This window comes from Labeo rohita, chromosome 1, assembly GCF_022985175.1.
Source record: "Labeo rohita strain BAU-BD-2019 chromosome 1, IGBB_LRoh.1.0, whole genome shotgun sequence".
NCBI classification, from domain to species: Eukaryota; Metazoa; Chordata; class Actinopteri; order Cypriniformes; family Cyprinidae; genus Labeo; species Labeo rohita.
The window spans coordinates 22,061,742-22,086,765 of NC_066869.1; the positions used below are offsets into that span (position 1 = coordinate 22,061,742).

The 25,024-nt window shown below is 36.2% G+C and overlaps 2 protein-coding genes across 6 annotated transcripts; both read right to left on the bottom strand.

The window, feature by feature from the left end:
- Positions 1-31: 31 nt before the first annotated feature.
- On the bottom strand, positions 32-11,883 carry si:dkey-162b23.4 (sodium/hydrogen exchanger 9B2). 4 transcript variants are annotated; one of them, XM_051111251.1, is made up of 13 exons: positions 11,715-11,883; positions 10,998-11,175; positions 9,516-9,729; positions 9,111-9,281; positions 7,695-7,837; positions 7,403-7,530; positions 7,141-7,316; positions 6,838-6,944; positions 6,574-6,723; positions 5,368-5,476; positions 5,082-5,218; positions 4,417-4,600; positions 32-2,579 (listed from the first exon to the last, which is right to left on the bottom strand). In XM_051111251.1, exons 2-13 carry the CDS (start codon positions 11,088-11,090, stop codon positions 2,518-2,520), a joined length of 1,674 nt encoding a protein of 557 aa, XP_050967208.1. In that variant the 5' UTR covers positions 11,091-11,175; positions 11,715-11,883; the 3' UTR covers positions 32-2,517. The 4 variants fall into 4 exon arrangements, with proteins under 4 accessions (XP_050967208.1, XP_050967193.1, XP_050967201.1 ...); XM_051111236.1 differs by having other exon boundaries at positions 11,641-11,883; XM_051111244.1 differs by having other exon boundaries at positions 11,421-11,883.
- Positions 11,884-12,029: 146 nt separating this feature from the next.
- Positions 12,030-18,341, bottom strand: bdh2 (3-hydroxybutyrate dehydrogenase, type 2). Of its 2 annotated transcripts, none has more exons than XM_051111271.1 (10): positions 18,273-18,341; positions 17,738-17,825; positions 16,802-16,880; positions 15,653-15,749; positions 14,999-15,107; positions 14,143-14,203; positions 13,771-13,884; positions 13,599-13,657; positions 12,676-12,768; positions 12,030-12,531 (listed from the first exon to the last, which is right to left on the bottom strand). In XM_051111271.1, the coding sequence occupies exons 2-10, from the start codon at positions 17,807-17,809 to the stop codon at positions 12,478-12,480; spliced, it is 738 nt and encodes a 245-aa protein (XP_050967228.1). In that variant the 5' UTR covers positions 17,810-17,825; positions 18,273-18,341; the 3' UTR covers positions 12,030-12,477. The 2 variants fall into 2 exon arrangements, with proteins under 2 accessions (XP_050967228.1, XP_050967236.1); XM_051111279.1 differs by having other exon boundaries at positions 18,292-18,296.
- Positions 18,342-25,024: the final 6,683 nt, after the last annotated feature.

Consider the following 25,024-nt stretch of genomic DNA (forward strand, 5'->3'; position numbering starts at 1 on the left):
AAGTTCTATATAGATGACTATAAAAATAAGGTGATAAAAGTCAGCATTTAATTCCTTAAATGATCAGTGACTGCATGTAGCATTACCATTACTGTATCAAAACCATGACACAAAACCTTGTAAATTTCAAGCTGTAAACATAACCCTCTAACAGTATTCATAAAATAACTTCCTCTTGCTTATGACTCTATATAACACTCAAATACACATCATGAAAACAATCATATGGAAAAAAAATACTTATATAAATATGGTTCACAGAAAGTAACATGATGCACTGTGCAATGCTGAGGCAAAAATATATGATTTGTCATTCTACTACTACTACTAAATAAAAAATCCTTCTTTAGGTTCTAAAATTACTACCACTGTAAACACAAACTGTAGCTGAGCTCTGAAGTGACCACAGTAGTCTTTGCAAAAACTCTGAGCAATCTCAGAATGCAGATCCATGACTGTGTTTGGAAAAATATTACTATCACACTACTTCTACTATTGCTGCAATATACAGTAGTCAACATCTGAAGTGGATCAAAAACGTTCAAAGTTGCTTTAAGACAAGAATGGGTATTATTTTGGTTTTAGGACAACGTTAATGAAAGGTTTTGATCCACTTCAAATGTTGACTACTGTATAACATGCCTAGAATACCATGATAAACTACTACATTTGCCAAAATGTAACTCTTGCATGAAATACTCTTATTTAGCAATGTACTCAACTTGACCTTCCATTTCCAGATTAATGGATATATTGAAAGAAACCTTTTTCAAGCTTCATTATTTGATCAGAATGTTAAATGTAGTTTTTTAATGTTTAAAAGATTGTTTAAAACAACCATCGTCAGGCACTGACAATGGCGAAAAAAAATCAAATAATGTCATTTTCCGGCAGTAATATGTGACCTTGGACCACAAAACCAGTCATAAGGGACAATTTTTTAAAACTGAGATTTATACATCATCTGAAAGTTTGTTAGGATAAGACAATATTTGGCTGAGATGCAACCATTTAAAAATCTGGAATCTGAAGTTGAAAAAAAAATCTAAATACTGAGAAAATCGCCCTTAAAGTTGGCCAAATGAAGTTCTTAGCAATGCATATTACTAATCAAAAATTAAGTTTTGATATATTTACGGTAGGAAATTTACTAAATATCTTAATAGAACATGATCTTTAATTAACATCCAAATGATTTTTGGCATAAAAGAAAAATCAATAATTTTGACCCATACAATGTATTGTTGGCTACTTATTAGGGGTGGGGGGAAAAAAAATCTATTCACATTTGAATCGCGATTCAGTCTTCTAGCGATTTCCATTGATTCACAATTTCAAAATTCGATTTTCTAGTTAATATAGTAGTAATAATAATAATAACATGATGTTTTCTTAACAAAAATGCAAAAGCAATGGAGGAAAAACAAATATATCCTGACCTTTTCATTTAATTTATATCCTGACATTTTCAGGGAGAGCATGTGTTTGGAAAAATATTATATTAATTATTGATCTTTTGTTATTATGGGAAGTAAGGATGTACCCAAATAGTGAATCCGTATTCGAAAAAAAGGACGGAAAACAATGCGTTATATGGAGCCACTAAAGGGACATGGTTAACCCCGTTAGCAGTAGCCTATAAATTAGCGTACATATACTTCACTTACCACATAAACAGATAAAGGATATATGACTAATAGGACGATGGCGAATGACTTGCAAACATCCAATCTTATAAAATATGTGCTAGGTAGGCCTACCACTTGATCAGATTCGCACATCCCTAATGGGAAGTGTAAAATATTTTTGATTTATTAGGAAGTTAACAGTTAATAGGAAACACTGATTTCTTGAGTCAGGAATACTCATACTTTAGACTGGTGTATTTAAAAAAAAAAAAAAGTGAATCAATTTCTTTTCCCAAGAATCAATTTAAATTGAATCATGAGTTACTGAAAGATTCCCACTCCTACTACTTACAGTATGACTGGTTTTGTGGTCCAGGGTCACAGGGTCATATTTAGCTAAGTACAATGCTAAGTAAACAGTAACCTACTACTCCGTTCCAGACAGAGTCATGACAGCACTGACCACTTTATGACCTCCTGTAACACTGATATGCAGTCACTACAGACTCATCTGTAATATATCTAACGTAAGAAGTACTATCGATACAAACATAAGCCAGTTAGAAAAAAAGATATTCATAAACATGAATTTTAGTGCTAACAATGATCCCTGTATTGTTCGTTTCTTCAAAATCCCAGCTTTTAGAGAATAATACCTTGTAACTTGTCACCTGTAAAAGAAATATGTGAGTGACTGAAGTGTTTTCATCCACCTTGGAAGGTAAAAATGATAGTTGGGTTTCTTCATCTGAAAAGCATGTCTGTCACTTTTGCAGTCTGACTTCAGAGGGTCGCAGTAATAATGAGTTTGAGAATCCACTTTCAAGACAAAAGGATCAGCAGCAGCCTTGGAGTCGGGTTGTCGCTTCCCAGAAGCATTCTAGAAACATCACAGAGCGCTCTCATACGTCACTGGGGTCCCCGATGCAGATAAAGCACCTTGACTGACAGCTACAATTCAAAAAATGACAAGTACAACACAATAATTTAACACAATGAAGAAAGTTAGTACCAAGCAATTGTTAGAGAGATTTCAGTTTTTACATTTCATCTATTTATACTATTTGTATACAGGGTATAAAAATATGTACTAGTTGTGAGAGGGGTTAATTTCATATTGTTGCACATATCTACTGGTCTCTAATATAGAAGCTGGAGCATTTTATGTGTTTTTACCACATTAGCAAAGTGCAATAGCATTGCACAAACAATAAAGCAAACACCGAGCGAAACAGAACAAAGGGTGACCTGTCAGCATGCAAATTCACCAAGCTGTGGTGATACATTTTCATGTGCATCTCATGTCGCATGTTTAAAAAAATAGATTGGATTGCTATCCATATATTTTTAGTGGAAAGACAACTGCAGGAACCTACTTCAGTATTATTTGCACAGCTATGCAGTGCCATCTGACCCCAATCCTGTTTACTGTCTACAAAAGGCAGCATCCTAACCACCATAAACCATCAGTGACTGATAATGATAATGTTTTTAAATAGCAACTTCACACTCTGATAATGACTAATGCTGTAATAAGATTTACTGCAGACATATGCATATTGTACATGCATGTGTATGTATAAGCAGATTCTTAAGATTTTTCCATGTTTTAAAAGTAATATTTAATGCTTACCCAGTATGCATTTATTTGGTCCAAAAATACTGTAAAATAGTAATACTGTAAACAAATTCAAATTTAACACTTTTTTTTTTTAGTATATTTGCTTTTTTTCATATTTTGTAAAATGTAATTTATTCCTGCAATGGCAAAACTGAATTAATCCAGTGTTCTAATATATTTTATTTTAAATATAATATTTAAATATGACATATTACATTTAATAATAGTATTATTAATATTCTAATAATAGGATATATTTAATAACAGTATTACATTTTTAGATTTAAATATTTCAATTTATAATACAAATATATTAAAAATAAATATTTATAATACACCATTAACTATGACACAAAACGGTTTTACATCACAGGGACTAGCAGCGATCATCTAGCAGATAGATGACGTAATTAATTCATTATTAATATTCTAATAATAGGTTATATATTTAATAACAGTATTACATTTTTAGATTTAAATATTTCAATTTATAACACATTAAAAATAAATATTAATAATATACCATTAACTATGACACAAAACGGTTTACATCACAGGGACTAGCAGTGATCATCTAGCAGATAGATGACGTAATTAATTAATTATTAATATTCTAATAATAGATTATATATTTAATAACAGTATTACATTTTTAGATTTAAATATTTCAATTTATAATACAAATACATTAAAAATAAATATTTATAATATACCATTAACTATGACACAAAACGGTTTTACATTACAGGGACTAGCAGCGATCATCTAGCAGATAGATGACGTAATTAATTAATTAATTCCAATTTATGTTCTTGATATTTTAAAAGTTCTAACCATCTAATAAAAGCACTAAGGTACTAATTCCACCATGTCTCTCAGCTACAAATCTTGGATAAAAAATATTTACTAGAACCGCCATCTCTTGACTTGGCTAATATGTTCTAATCTTTAAATTGTTTAAAATCAATCAAATAATAAAAACATTTTTCGAAACAAAATGATGTTTCCTAACCAAAATAATTAATCTAAGAAAAATTTTGGTGCTAGCTGTTTGGAACTGACTGTTTGGAAAATCCCGCCAATGATTCCTAAAAATGTTTCCTAGTTGAGCAGCTCAGTAGGGTTTTTTTAATGTCATATAATCGTGTGTGTATACAAATATCTCACCCCACTCAGGGTTCTTTGGTTTCTGCAGTAGTCGAGGGCCAAGCAGGCTGATGAGGAGTGCTCCAATAGGAGCGGTGATGATAATGGACAGCACAGCCACAGTGAGGACATCCATGGCGTACCTCTGGAGCTCTAGGTCATTCTTGGAGCGTGCCATGTCCAGAGCTGTAGAGCCTATGGCAGCCTGAAACCAATCACACATAAGCATTCATAAGGGACCTCACATTGCATTTTTTGTCTTTTAGCTAACACTTGTCTAAAAAGCAAAAAAAAAAACTAGATGGGCTGACTTAAAGATAAAAACTAGGGCTGTCAGTTGATAAAAGTTTTTTTATCTAATTAATTACATGATGTTTCGATTATTTAATATAATTAATCGTAAAATAAATTTGACTGAAAATACCCACAAAAGATTATTTAAATCTATTTTTGTGTTAAATGAAAAAATATCAAATATTACCATTATCTTGAATTTTAGGGCATAACTGCATTTATGGAGTTGTTGCCCTGCATCACATTTGTCAACAGTCAACTGTCTGGGGGTGGGGCTAGTGCGTTAACTTTGTTCATTTTGATAACTAATTAATTAAGTTAATGCGTTAAACTGACAGCCCTAATAAAAACACAGTAAAACAAAGTATATTTGTTAGACTTGGCAAATATACCTGTACTGTGGCTTTAGGCATCCAGGCTAGAGCGATGAAGACTTTCTCTTTCAGGTTAAACCCAGCTCGCATTACCACGACAAAAGTGATAAGCAGGCGTACCGTGAGTGCAATGAACAGGGCTGCTATACCCAGAACTGAGGACACATTACATTAGAGTTGATCAACTGCATGTTTAAAATGTTACATAAGTGCAACACCACTTATTTTAGGTGTTTTGGAATCAGCTCTTTTACTGAAACCAGTTTTGTGAAAATGAGAGCAAAAAACTGTGTATGACACTCACAAACAGTTGTGACCTCCAAAGAAGAAATGATAACCTCAGCACCAATGAGACCAAAGAGAAGAGGCTGGAACACATGCCAAAACCTTTCCACCACTGCTTCCACTGGAGCCTGAAATACACATAACACACTGAAATTAGACATGAGATCTCAGAAAATGGGGAGAAAGATAGTGCTGATGCAGAGAAAACACATTCATGGTCTAAGGTAGGTCAAAATAATTTTGCTTTCCACTCCAAATATACTCTTTTTAGAATACTGTCTTAAAGGAGAAGTCCACTTCCAGAACAAAAATTTACAGATAATTTACTCAACCCTTTGTCATCCAAGATGTTCATGTCTTTCTTTCTTCAGCTGATAAGAAATTATGTTTCTTGAGAAAAACATTCTCAATTTTTTCTTCATGTAGAGGACTTTAATAGTGCCCCCAATTTTGAACGTCCAAAATGCAGTTTAAATACCGCTTCAAATGGCTCTAAATGATCACAGCCGAGGAAGAAGGGTCTTATCTAGCAAAACAATTGGTCATTTTTAAAACAAATTGACAATTTATATACTCTTTAACCTCAAACGCTCGTCTCGTCTAGGTTTGCGTGAACCGTTTTTTTCCAGTTCAATACAGTCGGTCAATATAGTTAGGTTATGTCGAAAAACTCCCTTCTTGTTTTCTTTCCCAACTTTAAAATCGTCCCATTGTTTATAAAGTGAACATGCAGAGAAGATCAAACGCCCTTTACAAAAAACAGTAATGTAGGACAATTTTGACGTTAAAGGTTGAGGTTTAAACATTGACGTTAAACGTTGAGGTTTAAAGGTAAATAAAATGTCAATTTGTTTCAATAATGACCTATCGTTTCGCTAGCTGCATTTTGGAACTTCAAACTTGGGGGCACCACTGAAGTACACTATATGGAGAAAAAATTGGGAATGCTTTCCTCAAGAAACATAATTTCTTATCGACTGAAGAAAGAAAGACATGAACAACTTGAATGACAAGGGAGTGAGTAAATTATCTGTAAATTTTTGTTCTGGAAGTGGACTTCTCCTTTAATTATCTTAAAATGTAGCCTTTGTAAAAATATAAAGCAGAACAAACAAGGAAATAAAAATATGTAAACAATTACAATTAACATCAACTAGCTGCAGCAACATTGTTTAGTCAACTAGTGTCGCACATCCTTAGTGTGTCTGGAAGAAGAGATTCAGACCTTAGATTTCCCCCAGCCAAGTCCGGCCACGAACGTCAGCACTAGCGTACATAGTCCTCCTGCGCCAGGAATCCCAGCCACGTTACTGCCAAATAAAGCAAACACGGCCAGCCCCAATACCAGGAAGGAACGCTTCAGCACAAGGTTTCCCTTTGTGGTAGGACAAAAGACAAATCACCACTAACCATGAAACCTGTTAACCTGGCAACATCAATTTTTGAATTCAACATGTAGTTCTTAACCATGAAGTTGTAGTTCACGTACCTGGTCTCTGCTGGGGAAGTAACGGATAAAGTACCCCAAGGCCACACCAGCGACCGCACCACCTAATACCTCCAGTGGTCCCCTCAGTATATTTAACCACACAGAGCCTGCAGGGGGTGTAAGAGAAAACAATGATATAAAATGGGACAACTAACATCACAGAAATCCATTAAACCTGGAGAAATAACCCTACAAAAAATCTAACATTAAAAAATACTTTTACAAAAGCATTTTGAAATTCCTCTGTCAGATTTCAGAAATATACTGCATATTTGCTACCTTTTCAGATTTGTTTTGGCATACCTGAGGCGAAAGCTATACCCAAGCAGGTGGTGAAGCAGGTAATGGCAATGATGTCATCAACGCTGCATGCTGCCATGAGAAGAGTAGGTATACCCTGCTCCAAACCGTATCCTTCCTTTTGCAGAAGCAGCATAGATGGAACCACAACAGCAGGAGAAACGGCCCCGAGAACAAACCTACCGAGAGGAATATGGCAGCAATTACGTTGGTAGCAGCAGACGTTTTAGAGAGATTCTTATCTTATCCGAATGTAGTAGTTTACCCTAAAATAAAACCCCAGACCCATGGAAGACCCAAAATTAAATAGGAGACCACAGCCATAGTGGTTGCCTCAAAGGTGAGAGGGAACATGGACAAACGCAAACACACAGCTTTTAGCTTCCTCAGAGCCTGAAACACACATACAAAACAATCATTTGAAACTAATTTTTCTACTTTACAATCTTCAGTTAAATGAAAAGCCTTTGTGAAATGAAAACAGATATCAACAAACAATATGGTGCTGGCAGCAATGTTTTTGGTGTAACTCTACAGGGGCCGGTGGGGTTTCATACCTTGCCGTCTAATTCCAGCCCAGCCTTGACCAGAATGACACCCAGTGCAATGTTCCTCAGAGAAGCAGACCATCTAACATCAATGTAAACTGCATCTGTCACAACAGGGATGTTTCGGAGGATAAACCCTGCCAGCAGCATGCCTGCGGACACACGCAGAGAAAACAACACAAGTGAATAACACAAACAGAAACCCCATAGTTATTCATTACAGTTCTCACACTGACAATGAAACTGACCACTCTGAGAAAAAAAAAATAAAGAAATAACAGAGGCAGTTTATCTTAGAGCTGTGGGGAAAATTGAATTATACTCTACTTTTTTTTTTTTTTAAATGTTTATGCCCATCAAGACTGCATTTGTTTGATCATATAATATGCAATATTACTGTGTTTTACAATGCAGTAATATTGCATATATCAATAAATGCAGTCTTGATGGGCATAAACATATTGTAAAATATTATTACAACTTAAAACAATTGTTTTCAATTTTAACATATTTTGAAATTTGATTTCTGTGATTGTAATATGCTGATTTGGTGCTCAAGAAACATTTTTCTTAAGGTCATTGCACACTGAAGTCTGAAATTTTCGTATGCGTTTTTTCGTGTTTGTCATTCTAAACATCCGTCACGCATGTACCATGCCATATGCATTGCATTCCATCCTTTAAGGGATAGTTCACCCAAAAATGAAAATTCTCACCCTCATGTCATTCCAAAACTTTAAGACATTCGTTCATTTTCGGAACACAAATGAAGATATTTTCGATGAAATACAAGAGCTTTCTGAACCTGTATAGAAAGCAATGCAACTACAATGTTCAAGGTTCAAAAAGGTAGTAAGGATATCACTAAAATTGTCCATGCGGCATCAGTGGTTCTTTGCGCACATTAAGTTTTCTTGTAGCTTCGTAACATTACAGCTGAACTACTGATGTTACGTGGACTATTTTAATGATGTCCGTACTACGTTTCTGGGTCTGGGAACATTTTGATTACATTGCACTTTATGCAGGGTCAGAAAGCTCTCAGATTTCATCAAAATTATCTCAATCTGTGTTCCAGAGATGAACAAAGGTCTGAGAGGTTTGGAATGACATGAGGCTGAGCAAATAATTACATAACTTTCCTTTCTGGGTAAACTATCCCTTTAACACAGCCATTATCTTCTTAAGGTGAAATTTTCCAATTTTACTCATTACTGAAATTTCATGGCTGATAGCAATCAAAAAAGTTCCACATGCAGATTTCACTAATATATTCGAGTTAATCACATGAATTTCGCCATGCTGACCAACAGAAAACTATTCTATGTGCGTTATGAATCACTACTACACTACAACAACACACAACAATGCTTTTTTGCACTCAAAATGTAACCACACTTCATTGTTTACAGAAAATGCTCATACCAAGTAGTGGAGGTAAAGGTGGCACGTTGGGGAAGCGTATGCGTCCGAACAGCTTTCCCCCGGCTACGGAACATATAAACAAAGTCACAATGCCAAAGAGGTTCCCGCCAGGAAGACATTCCTTCTCTGTTATAGACCACACCACCCCAAAGAGCACTGCGGCCATGGACACTACAAAGGGGACAAGAACAAACACATACTGTGTTAACAGGCATACATTGCATTTTAAAATATATTAGGCTAAAACAGCAATTTTAAATGATAAAAACATTTCACAATATTACACATTATTTCTTTTTGATCAAATAAATGCAGCCTTAGTGAGCAGAAGAGACTTCTTTTGAAAACCTTAAAAATCTCTTTCCAACCCCAAGCTTACATGTAATCTCTATCATCATATCTAACCTTTGGTGATAATGGTAGCCAGCAGGCCTCTAGGTGGGCACGGGCACAGTCTGCGCAGCCATGGGCAGCATTCATATGGAGGGTCTGTGTTAGTACAAGCATCTACTGAAGACACCGGTCGAGGGACATAAATCGTCTCTTCGGTCATACTCGGACTGGGGCTCTCTGAGCGCTTCGGAACCACCAGGACTGTCTGACTGACAGTAAGGTGATGCTGTTGGAGAGCGAAGAAAGGAGTAGTGATATTAGTAGAAAAATTTTTGAAAAATCTGCAGATGTTTTTATCCAGTGCAGCATATGACACACAGTGTCAGAAAGAAAGAAAGAAAAATGCTAAATGTTAAAATGTTCTAAAAAGAAGCTTTATGCTTTCTAGACTGCATTTATTTGATCAAAAATACAGCAAAAACAGTAATATTGTGAAATATTATTGCAATTTAAAATAAAGTATCAGAATAAATTACTTATAAATATATTAAAGTAGAAAACAGTTATTATACATTTTTATTAATGAACATTAATATTCATTATTACAACATTAAGAGCAATAAACAACAATGTGTATAATATATACACAATTAATATTACAAATAACATTACAATTAAAAAAAAAAGTTTTCAATTTAAATATATTTTAAAATTCTATTTGTCCATGTGATTTTAATTTTGCGGATTAGGCAAGTGAGGCAATAAGTATTATTATTATTATTTTTTTTTTTTATTAACAAAGTTTAAAGGAATAGCATTTATTTAAAATAGAAATCTCTGTAATATTAAAAAATTGTGTAATCTGTCATTGCTAAATAAAATCTTTTTTTTTTTTTTAAATTATACTAACGCCACATTTTTTAACAGTAGTGTAAATTAGTCAAATACACATTTGAAATCAATTTAACACTTGCTGTGCAGCAATTGTTTTTACAAGCGATTTACATATCCAATATTTGTGTAAGTACATGTACATAAGCAGCATTTAAAAGACTGCAAATAAAAATAAATGTAACATTTATTTAAACAGGCAAGTCAATTTAAAACCTGCATTAAACCCCATGTCAGATGCAGGTTCTATTCCAACTTTGCAGTGTAAACATGGCTTTGATTGACTGGTAGCAGTCTATAGTACTGTGAATGATTGCACAGCAGAAAGTTTGAATGAGAAACTTTTTTTGTGTGTGTATTAAAATGAAGAATGCAATAGACACAGCATTATCACTAGTCTCAGATTTCTCTACTTTCTTATTCATATCTAAATGTGCATGAACTACTGATCTATATAGCATTGAATGTTTGTTAATTGTATAAATTAGGGTTATTATAAAGTGTTAAACCTTTCATATTGCCCATTAAGGCTTGAGATCAGCTTGAGATCATTTTCGCTACATACTGTAACATCAACAATTCACCTGTCCCATGTTATAGAACCAATATTAAAATAATATGCACAAAACAGCATAAAGCAGAGAATTCTGTCTAATAACCTACTTCAGCATGATTTCCCAAGGCGGAGGCTGCATCCTCAGTCCTCTGTGAGTATGTGGAGTGGGCTGAATGGGGTCTGGACTGGACATCCTCCATGGCACTGTAGTTCTGCTCTATCCTCGCTCGAGTCTTCTAGCCATTGCATGTGTTCATGACCGGCTTCTGTCCATCAGCAGTCCATCTGTGTAAATATAAATCACGATTACAGCATCTGCCTATCGATGAAGCCTGATTAGCTGCTATCAATGAGCTTCAAAGAGAAAATAACACGAGTAAGATACTAGAAAAGAAACCGACTGGGTTGTTCAACAGGCTAATCGGATTGTGACCGGACTAAACGCGACGCCTGGGCCATATGGTGCTTTAACAGACTGAAGAGAGCGTGGCATATGGTCTCTGTTTATAGTACTGTAGTAAACCACTCACTGGACATCCGTCCTGACATTACAGTGCTCTTTGTACAGCCTGATATTCTTAGTTACAGCATCTTCAAATAAACATCTGCAGTATAAGACTTCCTTCTTCGTTTCGTAACGATTGCGTTGTTGTTTTGCGTGATTGCGTGATGTCTTTTCTCTGTGATGGTTATCATTTTTGTTATGATACATCAATTACATGACATGAAATTATGAAAACAGGTTCAAACCTTCATTCCACCAAATAAAATATACGCGGTTGATCCCAAAATGCGTGGACAGATTTAAAATGTTAATCTTTTACCCGGTAGAGGAATCCGAGCGTGTGAATGACAGCTGAAAGGTAATACTACATAACACAATGGTCCAATCCGGTCCAAGCTGTGCTATTTTTACAAACCCTTTTCTTGCAAGTCCCACCTCCTGTGCAGTTTGATTGGCTGCGTCTAAGAGCAGCTGACCAATCACAAGACGTCGACTAGAGACTTGTGTGTGTATCATGATCCCATAATCATGCGACATCCACGACGTTTTAAACTATATATGATTCATTTTTAAGATATATAAATGACACATATAGTGGAGCTAAAACTAGGAAATGAGTAAGAAATACCAGGACTTTTAAAGCTCATAGAATAGTAGTTTTAATGCTACGTGTCAGTTCAAAAACTATTCTTTATGAATTGGAAATTAGAAATAGGAAAAAAATAGAAAACACTAATTTGCCAAAAATGCTTATTATATTTGGCATATTCCAATTATTTAAACCAGAGGTGCTCAACCCTGTTCCTGGTGATCTACCTTCCTGCAGAGTTCAGCTCCCACCCTGATCAAACACACTTGAACCAACTAATTAGGACCTGCAGGAGGACTTGATAATTACACACAGGTGTGTTTGATAAGGGTTGGAACTAAACTCTGCAGGAAGGTAGATCTCCAGGAACAGGGTTGGACACCCCTGATTTAAACCAAGCTACTTGTCTTTAAAATAAAGCTGATGATTAGAGCTCATATTCAGTACAATCAATTGTATCACAGCATCACTGCAACTTTGTGACAGCATATCCTCAGAGTCTCCATCCTCCATCAATGATGGCTTCTGTTCCTGTTACGTAGGCAGACTGCAGGAATAAAAACCCTTTGATTATTTCTAAATATCCAACTATATTTTAAATCCACGTGAACTGTTAAAAAGGCAACACTGCTTTTTCAGTAGCACATTGAGTCTCTTAAATGATATCGAATGAAAATGTTTGAAGACTCACCTCATCTGAGGCCAAGTACACACACAGATGTGCAACTTCTTCTGCAGTGCACAGTCTACCAGTCTTCTGTCTGGCCATAAAGTCTTTAAAAGCCTGAGCGTTGAAAGACAGAACTGTGTGTTTAGTAATTGCTTTTGGGGGGGATTATTGATTGATGGTTATCTGATTTTTTTACTTATGCAAAAAAATCTATTGTTCTAAAGGGCTTTTAATAAGGTGCTAATGGCTAAAATACCACCTAGTGTAGATAAAATAGATTTTCACAGAAGCTTCACAGAAGCATTGTAAATTTTCATACATGCCTATTCACAGAAGGTTTCAAAAAGCTGATTTTCCATGTTGTTCTGTTGACCGTTGGATCAAAGAATTCAGATTCATTATGGAAAATGTTTCACAATTTTTACAGTATAATCTTTTTTACAATTCTAAGAATTCTAATACATTTACGGTTGTCATACTTTGTAACAAATGTTTTTTAATGACAGCAAAGTTTGTCTTGTTGTCAGACTTCACACTACATAAATATATGCATTTCTTCTTAAAAAGTGTCTTTAAAAAAAAACATTGTATTGGCTATTTGTCAACTATCCATATTCGTATTAACTTTATCTTTTCGGATTTGCTTCTGCTGTATGACTATAATGCAGTGTATAAAATATAAACTTCGAGCCTCATTAACTTTAACTCAGAGAAGCCAGAGCTTGTCTCTATAATTGCCCAAGTGTATTATCATCAAAAGTTAGTTGATAAGAAGTTGCTGGCATGTTTCATGTGTGAAACATCTTTGGCTGTGCTTCAGTTGGCTGTTAGTTATCTTTCCTGAAATTTCTAAAAGTGCTTTGCATTTAGAAAAAAAATCAGAAGCTTTAGATTACTGTGTTTCTTGGCTGCACAGTACATTGTCTTGATAATGAAAGCAGTACCTGTTCTGGATCAGGTCTGTCCTGAATTCTCTGTCGTAATGAAGGCGTGTCTACAGTTCCTGTAAAGGTCACAAGAAGCAAAATGACCCATGTAATTAATAGGTACAGGAATGTTTTTGTATGTTACAGGGACTTAAAATAATATAAAAAAACAATCAATGAAGTAACATACCAGGGCAGATACAATTGCAGCGGATCCCTTGTTCCAGGAAATCAGCTGCCACTGATTTGGTCAGTCCAATGATGGCAGCTTTAGACGTGCTGTAGACACATCTGTTCACAACTCCTAGACATGCAATTAAGGATGAGCGATTAGGAGAGGGCAAACTTCACCTGACCTGGCATTTATCCAATTTCACCACCAGCCAAACTGGAGATAATGGGGAGAAGATAATATGCCAAGAGCTACATGGAACAATGTCAATCATCACATGTAATTAAGAGCAAAGGGCCGAGTCTTGATATGCAACATGATGTAATGCAGCAGCCCATTTATAATTCAGCATCAAAATGCTAATAGGTTGCAACAGAGTATAATTATTACCTTTAATACTAGATGCCACAGATGCCATATTGATGATATTACCAGATTTACGAGGCAGCATCTATATGGAGATGGATAAGGGAAAATCAATTAAAATTGGCTGACTAGTTAAAGTAATACACTTTAAATCATTTGACAGGGTTATTGCATTCATGTAGATGTCATGAATCCCATGCTGATATATTATCAGATGTATACGACCGCTCAAAAGTTCAGTACGTTTTTTTATTTATTTTTTTTTATTTTAAGAATTAATGCTTTAAATTGCATTAAATTGATCAATGGTGACAGTAAAGACATTTATGATGTTACAAAACATTTCTATTCATTAAACAGAAACGTTTTGTAATAATAGTAATTGAAATGTTACTTGAGCACCAAATTAACATATTAAAATTTAAGCATTCAATACAGTCATATTAAAACTGTAAAAAAATATTTCACAATATTATGGTTTTTACTATATTTCTGATCAAATAAATCCAGCCATGAAAAGACTTCTTTCAAAAACCTGGAAACCAAAACTTCTGAACGTTAGTATATGAAATAGATTTCGCATATTGATGCATAAAAATTGTCCTAATTTGACATACATTTATATTTATAAACAAATTAACAAAAAATATATATCTGGTAACCATTTAAGCACATTTATGCCATCACAGAGATTAAGTATTAAACCACATGGTGCAGATCTGTTTTGTACTTTTAACCCACAGTCCAAACGGGATGGGGATGAAAACATAATCTTTAAATACATAAATACGTAGGTCTTTTCCAGGGATAATGGGGGAGAAAAGAAGAGGTAGTATGAGGTGTTCTGGTATAATCCTAAAGAGGAGAAGGACAAGCTGACCTTAGGCAGGAAGGCCTTGATCATCAGGTACATGCTACGGACATTCACATTCATAGTGAAGTCCCAATCCGATTCCTCACACTCCAGTATACTGCCATGATGGACAAATCTGTGTCAAAAAAGAAGAATAAAATACTGAATGCACATTAAAGCAACAGTTTTCCCAAAAATGAAATATAGTCATGCTTTTTTGCCATTCCTGAAATGTGTTTTCTATCCAACTTTTTCTTTCCATAAGAGCGGGCGCAGCCATTTGTAAACTTTATGGGTGTGGCTTCCGGCTTCATCCGCATCCAGCTATTTTTAGCTGTACAAAACAGCTCATTTTGCTGCTTGATATTATGAACTGGTGTGTCTTACCATATTATTTTAATGTGTTATCTTAACTATGAACACACTTGTTTGTAGTGCAAACAGTTTTACTATTTACTGCACGTTGTTATTCTTCTTGTTATTTCCCTGTAGCGGCTAATGAGCTGGAAGTCTCACCCATAGGTTTACTCCCGCATTGAAGAAAAAGGTGGATAAGGTGGTATGTTGTAGTCAAGAAAAGGTACAAATAGAAACTCCGTACAATATTCCCTTTTTTGTGTGTCTATATAGTTTAAAAGTTAACTAAATAAATATTCACCGCTTTTAAAGGAAAATACAAACCCAGCAACATTGAACAGCACATCCACATAGTCGAAGTCCTTGGCCAGCGCTTCCACTTGGTCTTTCTTTGTAACGTCAACAACTTTGGTTTTGATCCCTAAGAAAGCAAGGGAATAAAGGAGATTCCAGGAATCAGAAGAGCCTACAAAAGCCTGACAGGAGAAGCACCCTTGAACTAAAGCAATTTGTTTCCAACATAATGGGATTATGTCGCAAAGCAGAGCAGTATGAAAGGGGGGGCTAAAAAAAGGCCCACCAGCCTTTGAAATCCCTTATTGGAGAAAGAGTTTAATATAGACATGCTCAAAGATCAAAGATAATGCTTGAGCAAATTAAAAAACACACAGATCAGACGTCCATCACTAAAGTTAGGATTTGAGAGTTTTTAAGGCAGTTCAGGTAATAACAAAACACAATGATTCACAGAGTGACATAATTAAAATGTCATAGAGTTACATAATTCAAGAGTGACTATTTATAATTCAGATATTTATAATTCAAAAGATTTCTATTTCCAATTTCTATTCATGAAAGAATCCTGAAAGAAAACATATCACAGTTTCCACAAAAATATTAAGCAGTACGACTGTTTTCAACATTGGTAATATTCAGAACTATTTCTGAGAACCAAATCAGCCTCTTAGAATGATTTCTGAAGGGTCATGTGAGGCTGAAGTCTGCTGAAATTTTAGCTTTGCCATCAAAGAAATAAATTATTTTTTTTATTTTATTAACTAAAAGAGTAATTAGCCTTCTTTAAAAATGGTAAAGAATATATTTTTAAAAAATCTTCAGATTTCCAGACCACAAAGTTTTGAGCCCTAGTGTAGAAGTTAACTTTTGCATAATGATCTGTAAAATTTTGACAGGAAATCATTGGTATATTGGGTTCCTTTCAGTAAGATTTTACAGCATATGTTGCAAATCATCCTAAATTAGTAAATTATACATAATCACTGAACTATCCAAACTTGAGCACATTTGCATTATCTAAAATGTGTTCAAAAATCAAAATTGATATCTTAACGATTAATTATTAATTGAATGAATAGATGGGAAGTTACAAATCAAAGAATCTTGTTTATGTTTAGAAAAGTTTGTTTCACATTTTCCCACTAGGTGGCAATACATAGCAGGTCAATGAGTTACCTGGAATGCCATCCAGCTCTTTAAGCTTCTCTCCATTGATATCTGTAGCAGTGACTTGGGCACCTTCCTTGGCAAAAGCCTATTACAATTAGGAAGACAATAAGTTTCAAGTCAGTAGACAACAATGTGCATGATTAACATGATTAATTACTAATAAATGACAAGATGTTTAACTTCTGAATCTGGTTTAAGCTTTGACGATATGATGCAAACTTTTGATCAAATCAGTTTCATCAAAACCATTTCTCCTGATAGCAGATATTTTAAAGCTCAGATTGAGCAGTGTTGGTGCACACAGCAGGCTGGGCTGATATAAAATCTTACCCTATCTAGACTTCCAATAACACTCCACTGGTGAGATTTCATTTGACGACAATTCGAGCAATGGCATGTGTTCCCTCCATGTGATCTGCCAACTGGCTTAGGGCTACAGTATTTCCTCAATCTGTATTTTCTCTCATTTAATACCCATTTGAATATTCACTTGATATGGAAATGTATTCACCTAGCAGGTGTGCATTTTAACCCCCAGCGCTCGACTGATAATGTGCTGTTGACTCAGAGAATTTGTCTAAATGATCTGCGACACTCTTTTCTTTCTTCTTAATGATTAATTATAGCATTTTCATATTAGAAATGCTTGTAAAAAATAGGAAATAGGTTGCAAAGGCTAGAAACATTCTACCCTCAAGCTGATTTCAGCATTCTTCACTGTGTCCAAGCGTTCTGCATCTACACTTGACAGCCTCAGAATGTCATGTTGACAGTCCTTGCATGACAAGCTTTTATTCAGAGGAAAACACATAGCAATTGTAAACCCTCAGAGTAAATCCATTTATTATACTCATCAAAGTGGCACACAGGGCTGTCAAAGCCACAACAGAGTGCAGCAGTACTTGGGAAATCTTTGGGAATGAATGTAAAATGAATGGTTACGATAGCAGAAGCTTTTCCAATCCCTTGTGCTGCTGCAGAAAGGACTATCACTTTCCCATCCAAACGGCCCATTGTCTTCAATAAAAACCTGAACGGGTCGAAAACAAGCAGAAAAAGGCAATATTCATTAGTTTGACTGAAATGATATAAAAAAACAACACATTTACCCTTTTAAAGTCACACTATACAGTTCGAAAGGTCATGTTTATATCCCAGTTTTACTCAAACATCCAGATAGCTACACTATAATAGCACCTGCATACATTAGAGTCTGAGTGTATAAAACAATTCTCAATTATAGCATATAACGTTAGATATGTCATACATTATGCGACGTTAATTTTCATTATGCGCCGCAAACGTGTCACGTGACGAGTGTAATGGTAATTCAGTGCAGCAGTAAGTTTTATGAATGACTGTAAACATAAGAATAAAAAGACGCAGTTAACGTTTAAGCGCTCGTACTGATTCACAGCTAGTCAGTGGAAAAATGTCAGAGTCTGTTGAAAAAATAACAAACAGTGGAAGAACTTACTGACAACTTCTTCGCTTACTGACAACTTCTGTGTTCCAGAAAAACACACGTGACGGACTAAGGTCAGTGTTTCAGGTTTCTAATTTTCTATCAAAATAAAAGTCATGTAAAGTTTAATAAATATGAACGCAAAACATAAAATGTGATCAATTACTGTACAGCAAATACGTCTACTTAAGGTATAGTTAATATGTGGTTAACAACAACAACAATAATAGGTATATAACAATAATACTAACAACAACAGCAGCCTAATAATTAACATGATGGCAATAATAATAACTGTAGCTCTGTTAAATGAAACAATAATCATTCCACTCAAAGAGAAGACATTAGCTCACATTCAGATTGATTAATCTCAGCTGGCATTATTAGAAATTGCTAGGTCATTCATAAATAATATCTACCTTGTCTTGAGGGGCATTGGGGGCTTGGGCATTTGTACATTTTATGGGTGTGGCTTCCGGTCTCATTCGCGTCTAGCTATTTTTAGTACAAAACAGCTCATTTTGCCGCTTCCCTTTTAGCACAGATACATCACGGAGACATCTATTTGACATCTGCACAACATATTTTTTAGAGTGTTTGCTCATCTGCAATATGTCTGTAGGACTTTCCTATTAGTTTTTAAATAGATGTTTATTAGATGTCTTTAAGATGTTTATGATTTAGAATGTATGTTGTAAAACTGACATCTTACAGACGTGTTGTCTGAGTTTATATTGCAAATGTCTATCTTAGTGCTGCATGAAGCTGCAAGAAGATAGAGTAACACAACAGCATGTTATGTAATGGACGGGTAATAGAAAACTAGTGATGGCACAGTTTAATAGGCTTTTATTTTGAAATAAACAAATTAACATTAACTGATATTACTTTTTTGTTCAAAATCTCAGGACCTCTTGAGGTACAATGGTCAACTACACCACACTATTATTTTCAAATTTTAGTAAAGAGAGAGAAATTTCCTTTTGTTTGATCCATTTTTATGTAGCCATTTTTAAAAAATAAAAAGACTGTATAAAAGATGAGTGATGTATATTAAAAGCACATATTTTTTTTGTTTGTTTGCTTTGTTTTTTGAAACATTGATAATGGAGTCGCAATTTGTAGAGAAAGAAGACACCACTTGACATGATTCAGTGTGTTTGTATTTGCTCAAGCACACCACTTAGGTCATGATGATCTAATCAAAAGGCTAAAGGAAAAATGACTTCGCTTAAAGACTCCATTCTGCGTTTACTGTCAAGAGGTGCTTGGACCTAAATCCAATCTAAGGTCAGCGCTTGGTCAATGCAGTACAAAACAAGAATGGACCCACAACCAAATTGTTTCTCTCTTAATACTTTGATGTTGAATCTGTCCCATCATCCAATTCACTGAGTTGAAATTAGTGCTTTGTAAGCTTACAGGCATGGAAATAAACACACAGTGCTGCAGTGAGATACATGTAGAGGGTCTGTGTAGTTCAGTGGATGTCTTATTAAGGCTGTAGGAAACCTTTAATGGCTTATCGATCCTGCAAAAAAAGTGGAGGTAAATAAGGTTTTTGTGCCTGGAGCTTCACTTTCTTTTTACATCACAGGATTGCCATTAAGCCATCCATTCCTTTGATTTAAACACATTAAGAGATTTATTTATACATGAGAACATGTTACACAAGAAGAAAAAAGTGAATATGTGCAGTAGTGGATAAATAAAAATAGCAGTTTTGTAACAACAAAATTAGAGCTGGATGGCAATGTGTGTTTTCATTTGTGGATTCTGACTGGTTACCTGATTAAAATAGTCTTTTTTCAACCAAAGAATGAAAATTGTGCAAAAACTCATTCTTCCCTATATGTCTATTAGGACATGCATCATTTTAATTTTAGGTGTAACATGCACATCAGATGTTGAGCACTGAAAGAAAAATTTACCTATTTTATTTAAATGTGGCACTTGCAATGTTGTACAAGCAAGAATTGAAAAAGATATCACTTTCATAATAAAACAGCACAGAAAACTTTACGGCGAAATAGGAGTTCCACATTTTATATTACATAATATACATTACAATATTCTGTCAGTGCACAACTGTCTTTCATCACCGTTATGGCTGGAATCCTGATATTACTGATTTGTCACATTGTACAGAAGCTTTAAACACTGTCTGTATGAGATGAATCAAATCCTCATTGTCAGTGTTAGATTTATTTCATGTTGAATCAAGGTTTGGACTGAAGCAACTTATAACAATAAAGTGAAAGAAAAAATAATTCGGAGTGTCTGTTTACAATAGGTGCAAATAGGCCGTCTTATTGGCAGAGGCTATATACACTAACTTCGCCCACCAGCCTGTAATTGGGCTAGTCAATACTACAAAAGACGATCATAAAATATCAGCTCCAGTGGTGCAGATAATAAAGCACATGCTGTAGTCCCTTTTCAAATCTCATATTATATCAGAAAGGCATTTATTTTCAATAAAAACAAAGTAAATAATAAAAAAGTTGAAAATAAATTATTGGGTAGGTCTAGGGTGGGTGTAGGGAGGCCCTTATTGTCCCAATAAGGCAGCATCTATTTAAACTTTTAAATTAAAACTGTAATTAACACTCAATACGTAATTATTGCATACTGTATTATAATACTGCATACTGCACAAGTATTATAAATAGCCAGGGAGTATGCTGGCCATGCAAGAACTGGGATGCTTTCAGCTTCCAGGAATTGTGTACAGATCCTTGCAACATGGGGCCGTGCATTATCATGCTGCAACATGAGGTGATGGTCGTAGATGAATGGCACAACAATGGGCCTCAGGATCTCGTCACGGCATCTCTGTGCATTCAAAATGCCATCAATAAAATGCACCTGTGCTTGTTGTCCATAACATACGCCTGCCCGTACCATGACCCTACCACCACCATGGGCCTCTCGATCCACAACGTTGACATCAGCAAACCGCTCACCCACACGACGCCATACACGCTGTCTGCCATCTGCCCTGTACAGTGAAAACCGAGATTTATCCGTGAAGAGAACACCTCTCCAAAGTGCCAGACGCCATCGAATGTGAGCATTTGCCCACACAAGTCGGTTACAACGATGAACTGAAGTCAGGTCAAGACTCCGATGAGGATGACGAGCATGCAGATGAGCTTCCCTAAGACGGTTTCTGACGGTTTGTGCAGAAAATTCTTTGGTTATGCAAACCGATTGTTACAGCAGCTGTCTGGGTGGCTGGTCTCAGATGATCTTGGAGGTGAAGATGCTGGATGTGGAGGTCCTGGGCTGGTGTGGTTACACATGGTCTGCGGTTGTGAGGCCGGTTGGATGTACTGCCAAATTCTCTGAACGGCTTATGGTTGAGAAATGAACATTTAATTCACGGGCAACAGTTCTGGTGGACATTCCTGCAGTCAGCTTGCCAATTGCATGCTCCCTCAAAACTAACGACATCTGAGGCATGTGCTGTGTGATAAAACTGCACATTTTAGAGTGGCCTTTTATTGTGGCCAGCCTAAGGCACACCTGTGCAATAATCATGCAGTCTAATCAGCATCTTGATATGCCACACCTGTGAGGTGGATGGATTATCGCAGCAAAGGATAAGTGCTCACTAACACAGATTTAGACAGATTTGTAAACACTATTTGAGAGAAATAGGCCTTTTGTGTACATAGAAAAGTCTTATATCTTTGAGTTCCGCTCATGAAAAATAGGGGCAAAAACAAAAGTGTTGCGTTTATAATTTTGGTCAGTGTATTTGCACTTTAAAGCACACCTTAAATAGAAAGGGCGCTCCTTAGGAGACGGGATAATTGATTTCTTATTGTTTTCTTATTACTGTAATAAGGCATATCATTAATCAAGTGCCTTTAATTAGTCTGAGCTGGAGAGACTAATGTAACTGTCTGATACGTCCTGGAGGAACACAACTTCTATGAGAAAATTTATCTTACTTTCTTTCCACAAATGGGCTTGACTATTTTGATTTATCCCAAGTGATAAGTGAGTAAAGTCCTTGTCTTTTTAAATCTACTTTTAATAATTTCATTGTAAATCAAGCCATTCTCTAGTAATGAGTCTAAACAGAACAATATTTTAAGGAAAGAGACCCACCGCTGAACTGTATTTCTCACCATGCAGTGATTTACAACTTTGACATTTACAGCATTAGCAGATTGGCCCTGAGTTTAGACACTCTTCCTCTACTATCGCTTTGCAAAAATTGGTTTAACGCTTATAAACATCAAACGATCAATACGTGTTGTATTAGATGACTGAATGAGTTTTACTTTCAAAAACAACCCTGTTGGGTAATCATTCATCTCTCAGTCAGCCTTCTGCTCTGAAAGGCCCCATACTTTTCAAGCATTTAAAGAGAAATGTCTTTTAGATAAGAATAACAATAGGTGAGGAACAAAAAGATGCCTGGAGCTTTGAAATCTGTACATTGAATTAAAAAAAAAAAAACGCTGTTGAATGATTATCAGAGTCCTGGGAGAGATTCTGTTTTTTCCCCTGGTTTATTTGTACATTTTCAGCAGACACACAAACTTTTCACACAACAATCTAATGATATAAGTCATGACATTTGTGAACTGGCATGTTTTAGCACATGGCTAACATGTTTTAACATGTTGCAAGCATTTTTAACACATTGTTAGCAATGTTTAGCATTTTTATAACATTTTAACATGTTGTTAGCATGACAAGCTAGTTGCTAGTCTTTGCTAGTAATAGACAAACAGACAGATTCTGAAATTCATTTTTTTTTTTTTTTTTTTTTTTTGGCTTGTTTGTTTGTTTGTTTGTTTTTACAAAAATCTTATATCTGATCAGCTAGAAAAAAATACAACATACATATTTTTGGTAGCTTCCATCCAAACATCTTTCAAAACCAATTATTTCGATACATGTTTGAAATTACTTTCTGAAATCCTGTTTGACAACATGTCAAATGTAAGCCCTTAAAATGATCTTCATGTTTACCTCACCAAAGCCTATCACCATCTGCAATCTATATTCATAGCACATCACTGAACTGAATCAGGCAGCATTCAGTTTTAAATTCCTTACCTGGTGGAAGCTTTCCATCGAGTGCTGTTGAAATTGCAATTGGACGCTAATTGCAGGGACAGTTTCCCTCAAGCGATCAGGGTTAAGTGCTATTTACTCAATGTGAAAAGGCAGGATTGTTGACCCAAGTGGTGCTCTGGAATGAGTCATAAGAACAGGAGCAAGTGCATATAGAAAAAACACTGATTACACGATACTGAAACTTGTACTGATACACTATTCAATAGACTACTCACAAAATGTTAGGGATATTCAACTTTAGGGTGAAATTTATGGAAATAACATCATTAATCCAGTCACTGTGCCTCTGCATGAGCAACACAGGCCTGATTTCATCTTCATAGACGACAATGCCCCAGCTCATCAAGGTTGCATCATCACCTCAAATGGAGTGGCCTGCACTTTCTCTAGACCTGAATCCCATAGAAAACCTATGGGATCAGCTGAGTCGTCATGTAGAGGGTCGTAACCCCGGACCTCAGAACCTCAATGACCTGAGGGCAGCCCTTCAAGAAGAGTGGAATCCCATGCTTTAGCAGACAATAATTCGACTTGTGAACCGCATGAGATGTCGTTGTCAAGCTGTAATTGATGCTCAAGGATGCATGACAAGTTATTGAGACGTTGACATTTTTTGTTGTGGAATACCTACCTGTCACGAATCTGGTCGGTGGCTTGCGGTCCGCTCACCACCAGATGTCACTCTCGCTCTTTCTCATCATACTGACTGTTGCATTGCACCTTGGACTACTACTCCCATCACCCATTGCACCGATTGCGTTGCCTCCTTTAGCCAATCAGGCGTGCTATAAAAGCCCCAGACTTTCCCATGCTAGCCACGGAGTATTGTTGTTTGTTTTCCCTGTTATTAGCGTTTCCTAGTTTCCCTTGTTCCCGTGTTTTGTTCTCCTGCCTGGTTATCTCGTTTTCGACTGTCTAGCCGCCTGCCTTTTCGGACTCTCGCTCTCGTTTATTGGTTTGTTCTCCTAGCTCAGCCCCTTACGGATTACGTTTGCCACGGATCGACCCTCGCCTGTTTCACGGACTTCTATTGTGCATCGTCTACGTTAAACCTGTCTGCTGTTGTTGTTTTACCCTGCCTGTACGACCATGTCTTTGTCTCGTCCCAATAAAAGCTCGCAAGTGGATCCGCTCGCCTCTCGTCTGGTTCATCCCGTTACAGAATACTCCGTCACACAAGGATCCAGCAGCTTCACTCCCGGACATTCGTTTGACATGGACACAGACAGGATTCTATGCAGAATCAAACAGAAATCACACACACTCGAGCAGTATACCCGTGAGTTTATTTCCATTTCAAATTATTCCACCCTCCCGGACTGCACAATTATAGAAATCTTCTGTGATGGCGTAAATCAGCCTTTGAGGGCGAGGCTGAGACGCGAGGGTCCGCGTTCATCACTCGCGGAATTTATGAACTTTGCCTTATTGAGTGTGGGCTCGTCGTGTACTGTGGGAGTCGCGAAGGAGGAACGCGACAACGCGGACATGGAAGCCGTGCATCCCTCTCGCAGATTGGCGGTAACGCCGGATCACGACGCCACAAACAAGTTTTCCGCCTGGATCGCTCGTGAAATGGCGGCCGTATCGGAGCGCGCGCGAGCAATGGCGACGACAGCGGAGCCCGTGCACAAAATGGCGGGCGATCATACTCAGGCGGCGAC

Excerpts from the sequence above, each read along its gene's own strand:
- bdh2 (XM_051111271.1), bottom strand. The coding sequence starts at position 17,809 with ATGGGCCGTTTGGATGGGAAAGTGATAGTCCTTTCTGCAGCAGCACAA. Across the intron at positions 13,658-13,770 it reads CTGCAATTGTATCTGCCCTG|GAACTGTAGACACGCCTTCA; the intron begins GTATGTTACTTC and ends TGACCTTTACAG. Across the intron at positions 12,769-13,598 it reads ACAGACCTGATCCAGAACAG|GCTTTTAAAGACTTTATGGC; the intron begins GTACTGCTTTCA and ends TTCAACGCTCAG.
- si:dkey-162b23.4 (XM_051111251.1), bottom strand. The coding sequence starts at position 11,090 with ATGGAGGATGTCCAGTCCAGACCCCATTCAGCCCACTCCACATACTCA. Across the intron at positions 9,730-10,997 it reads CCTTGGGAAATCATGCTGAA|CATCACCTTACTGTCAGTCA; the intron begins GTAGGTTATTAG and ends GCTCTCCAACAG. Across the intron at positions 7,317-7,402 it reads GTCTGGGGTTTTATTTTAGG|GTTTGTTCTCGGGGCCGTTT; the intron begins GTAAACTACTAC and ends TCCTCTCGGTAG.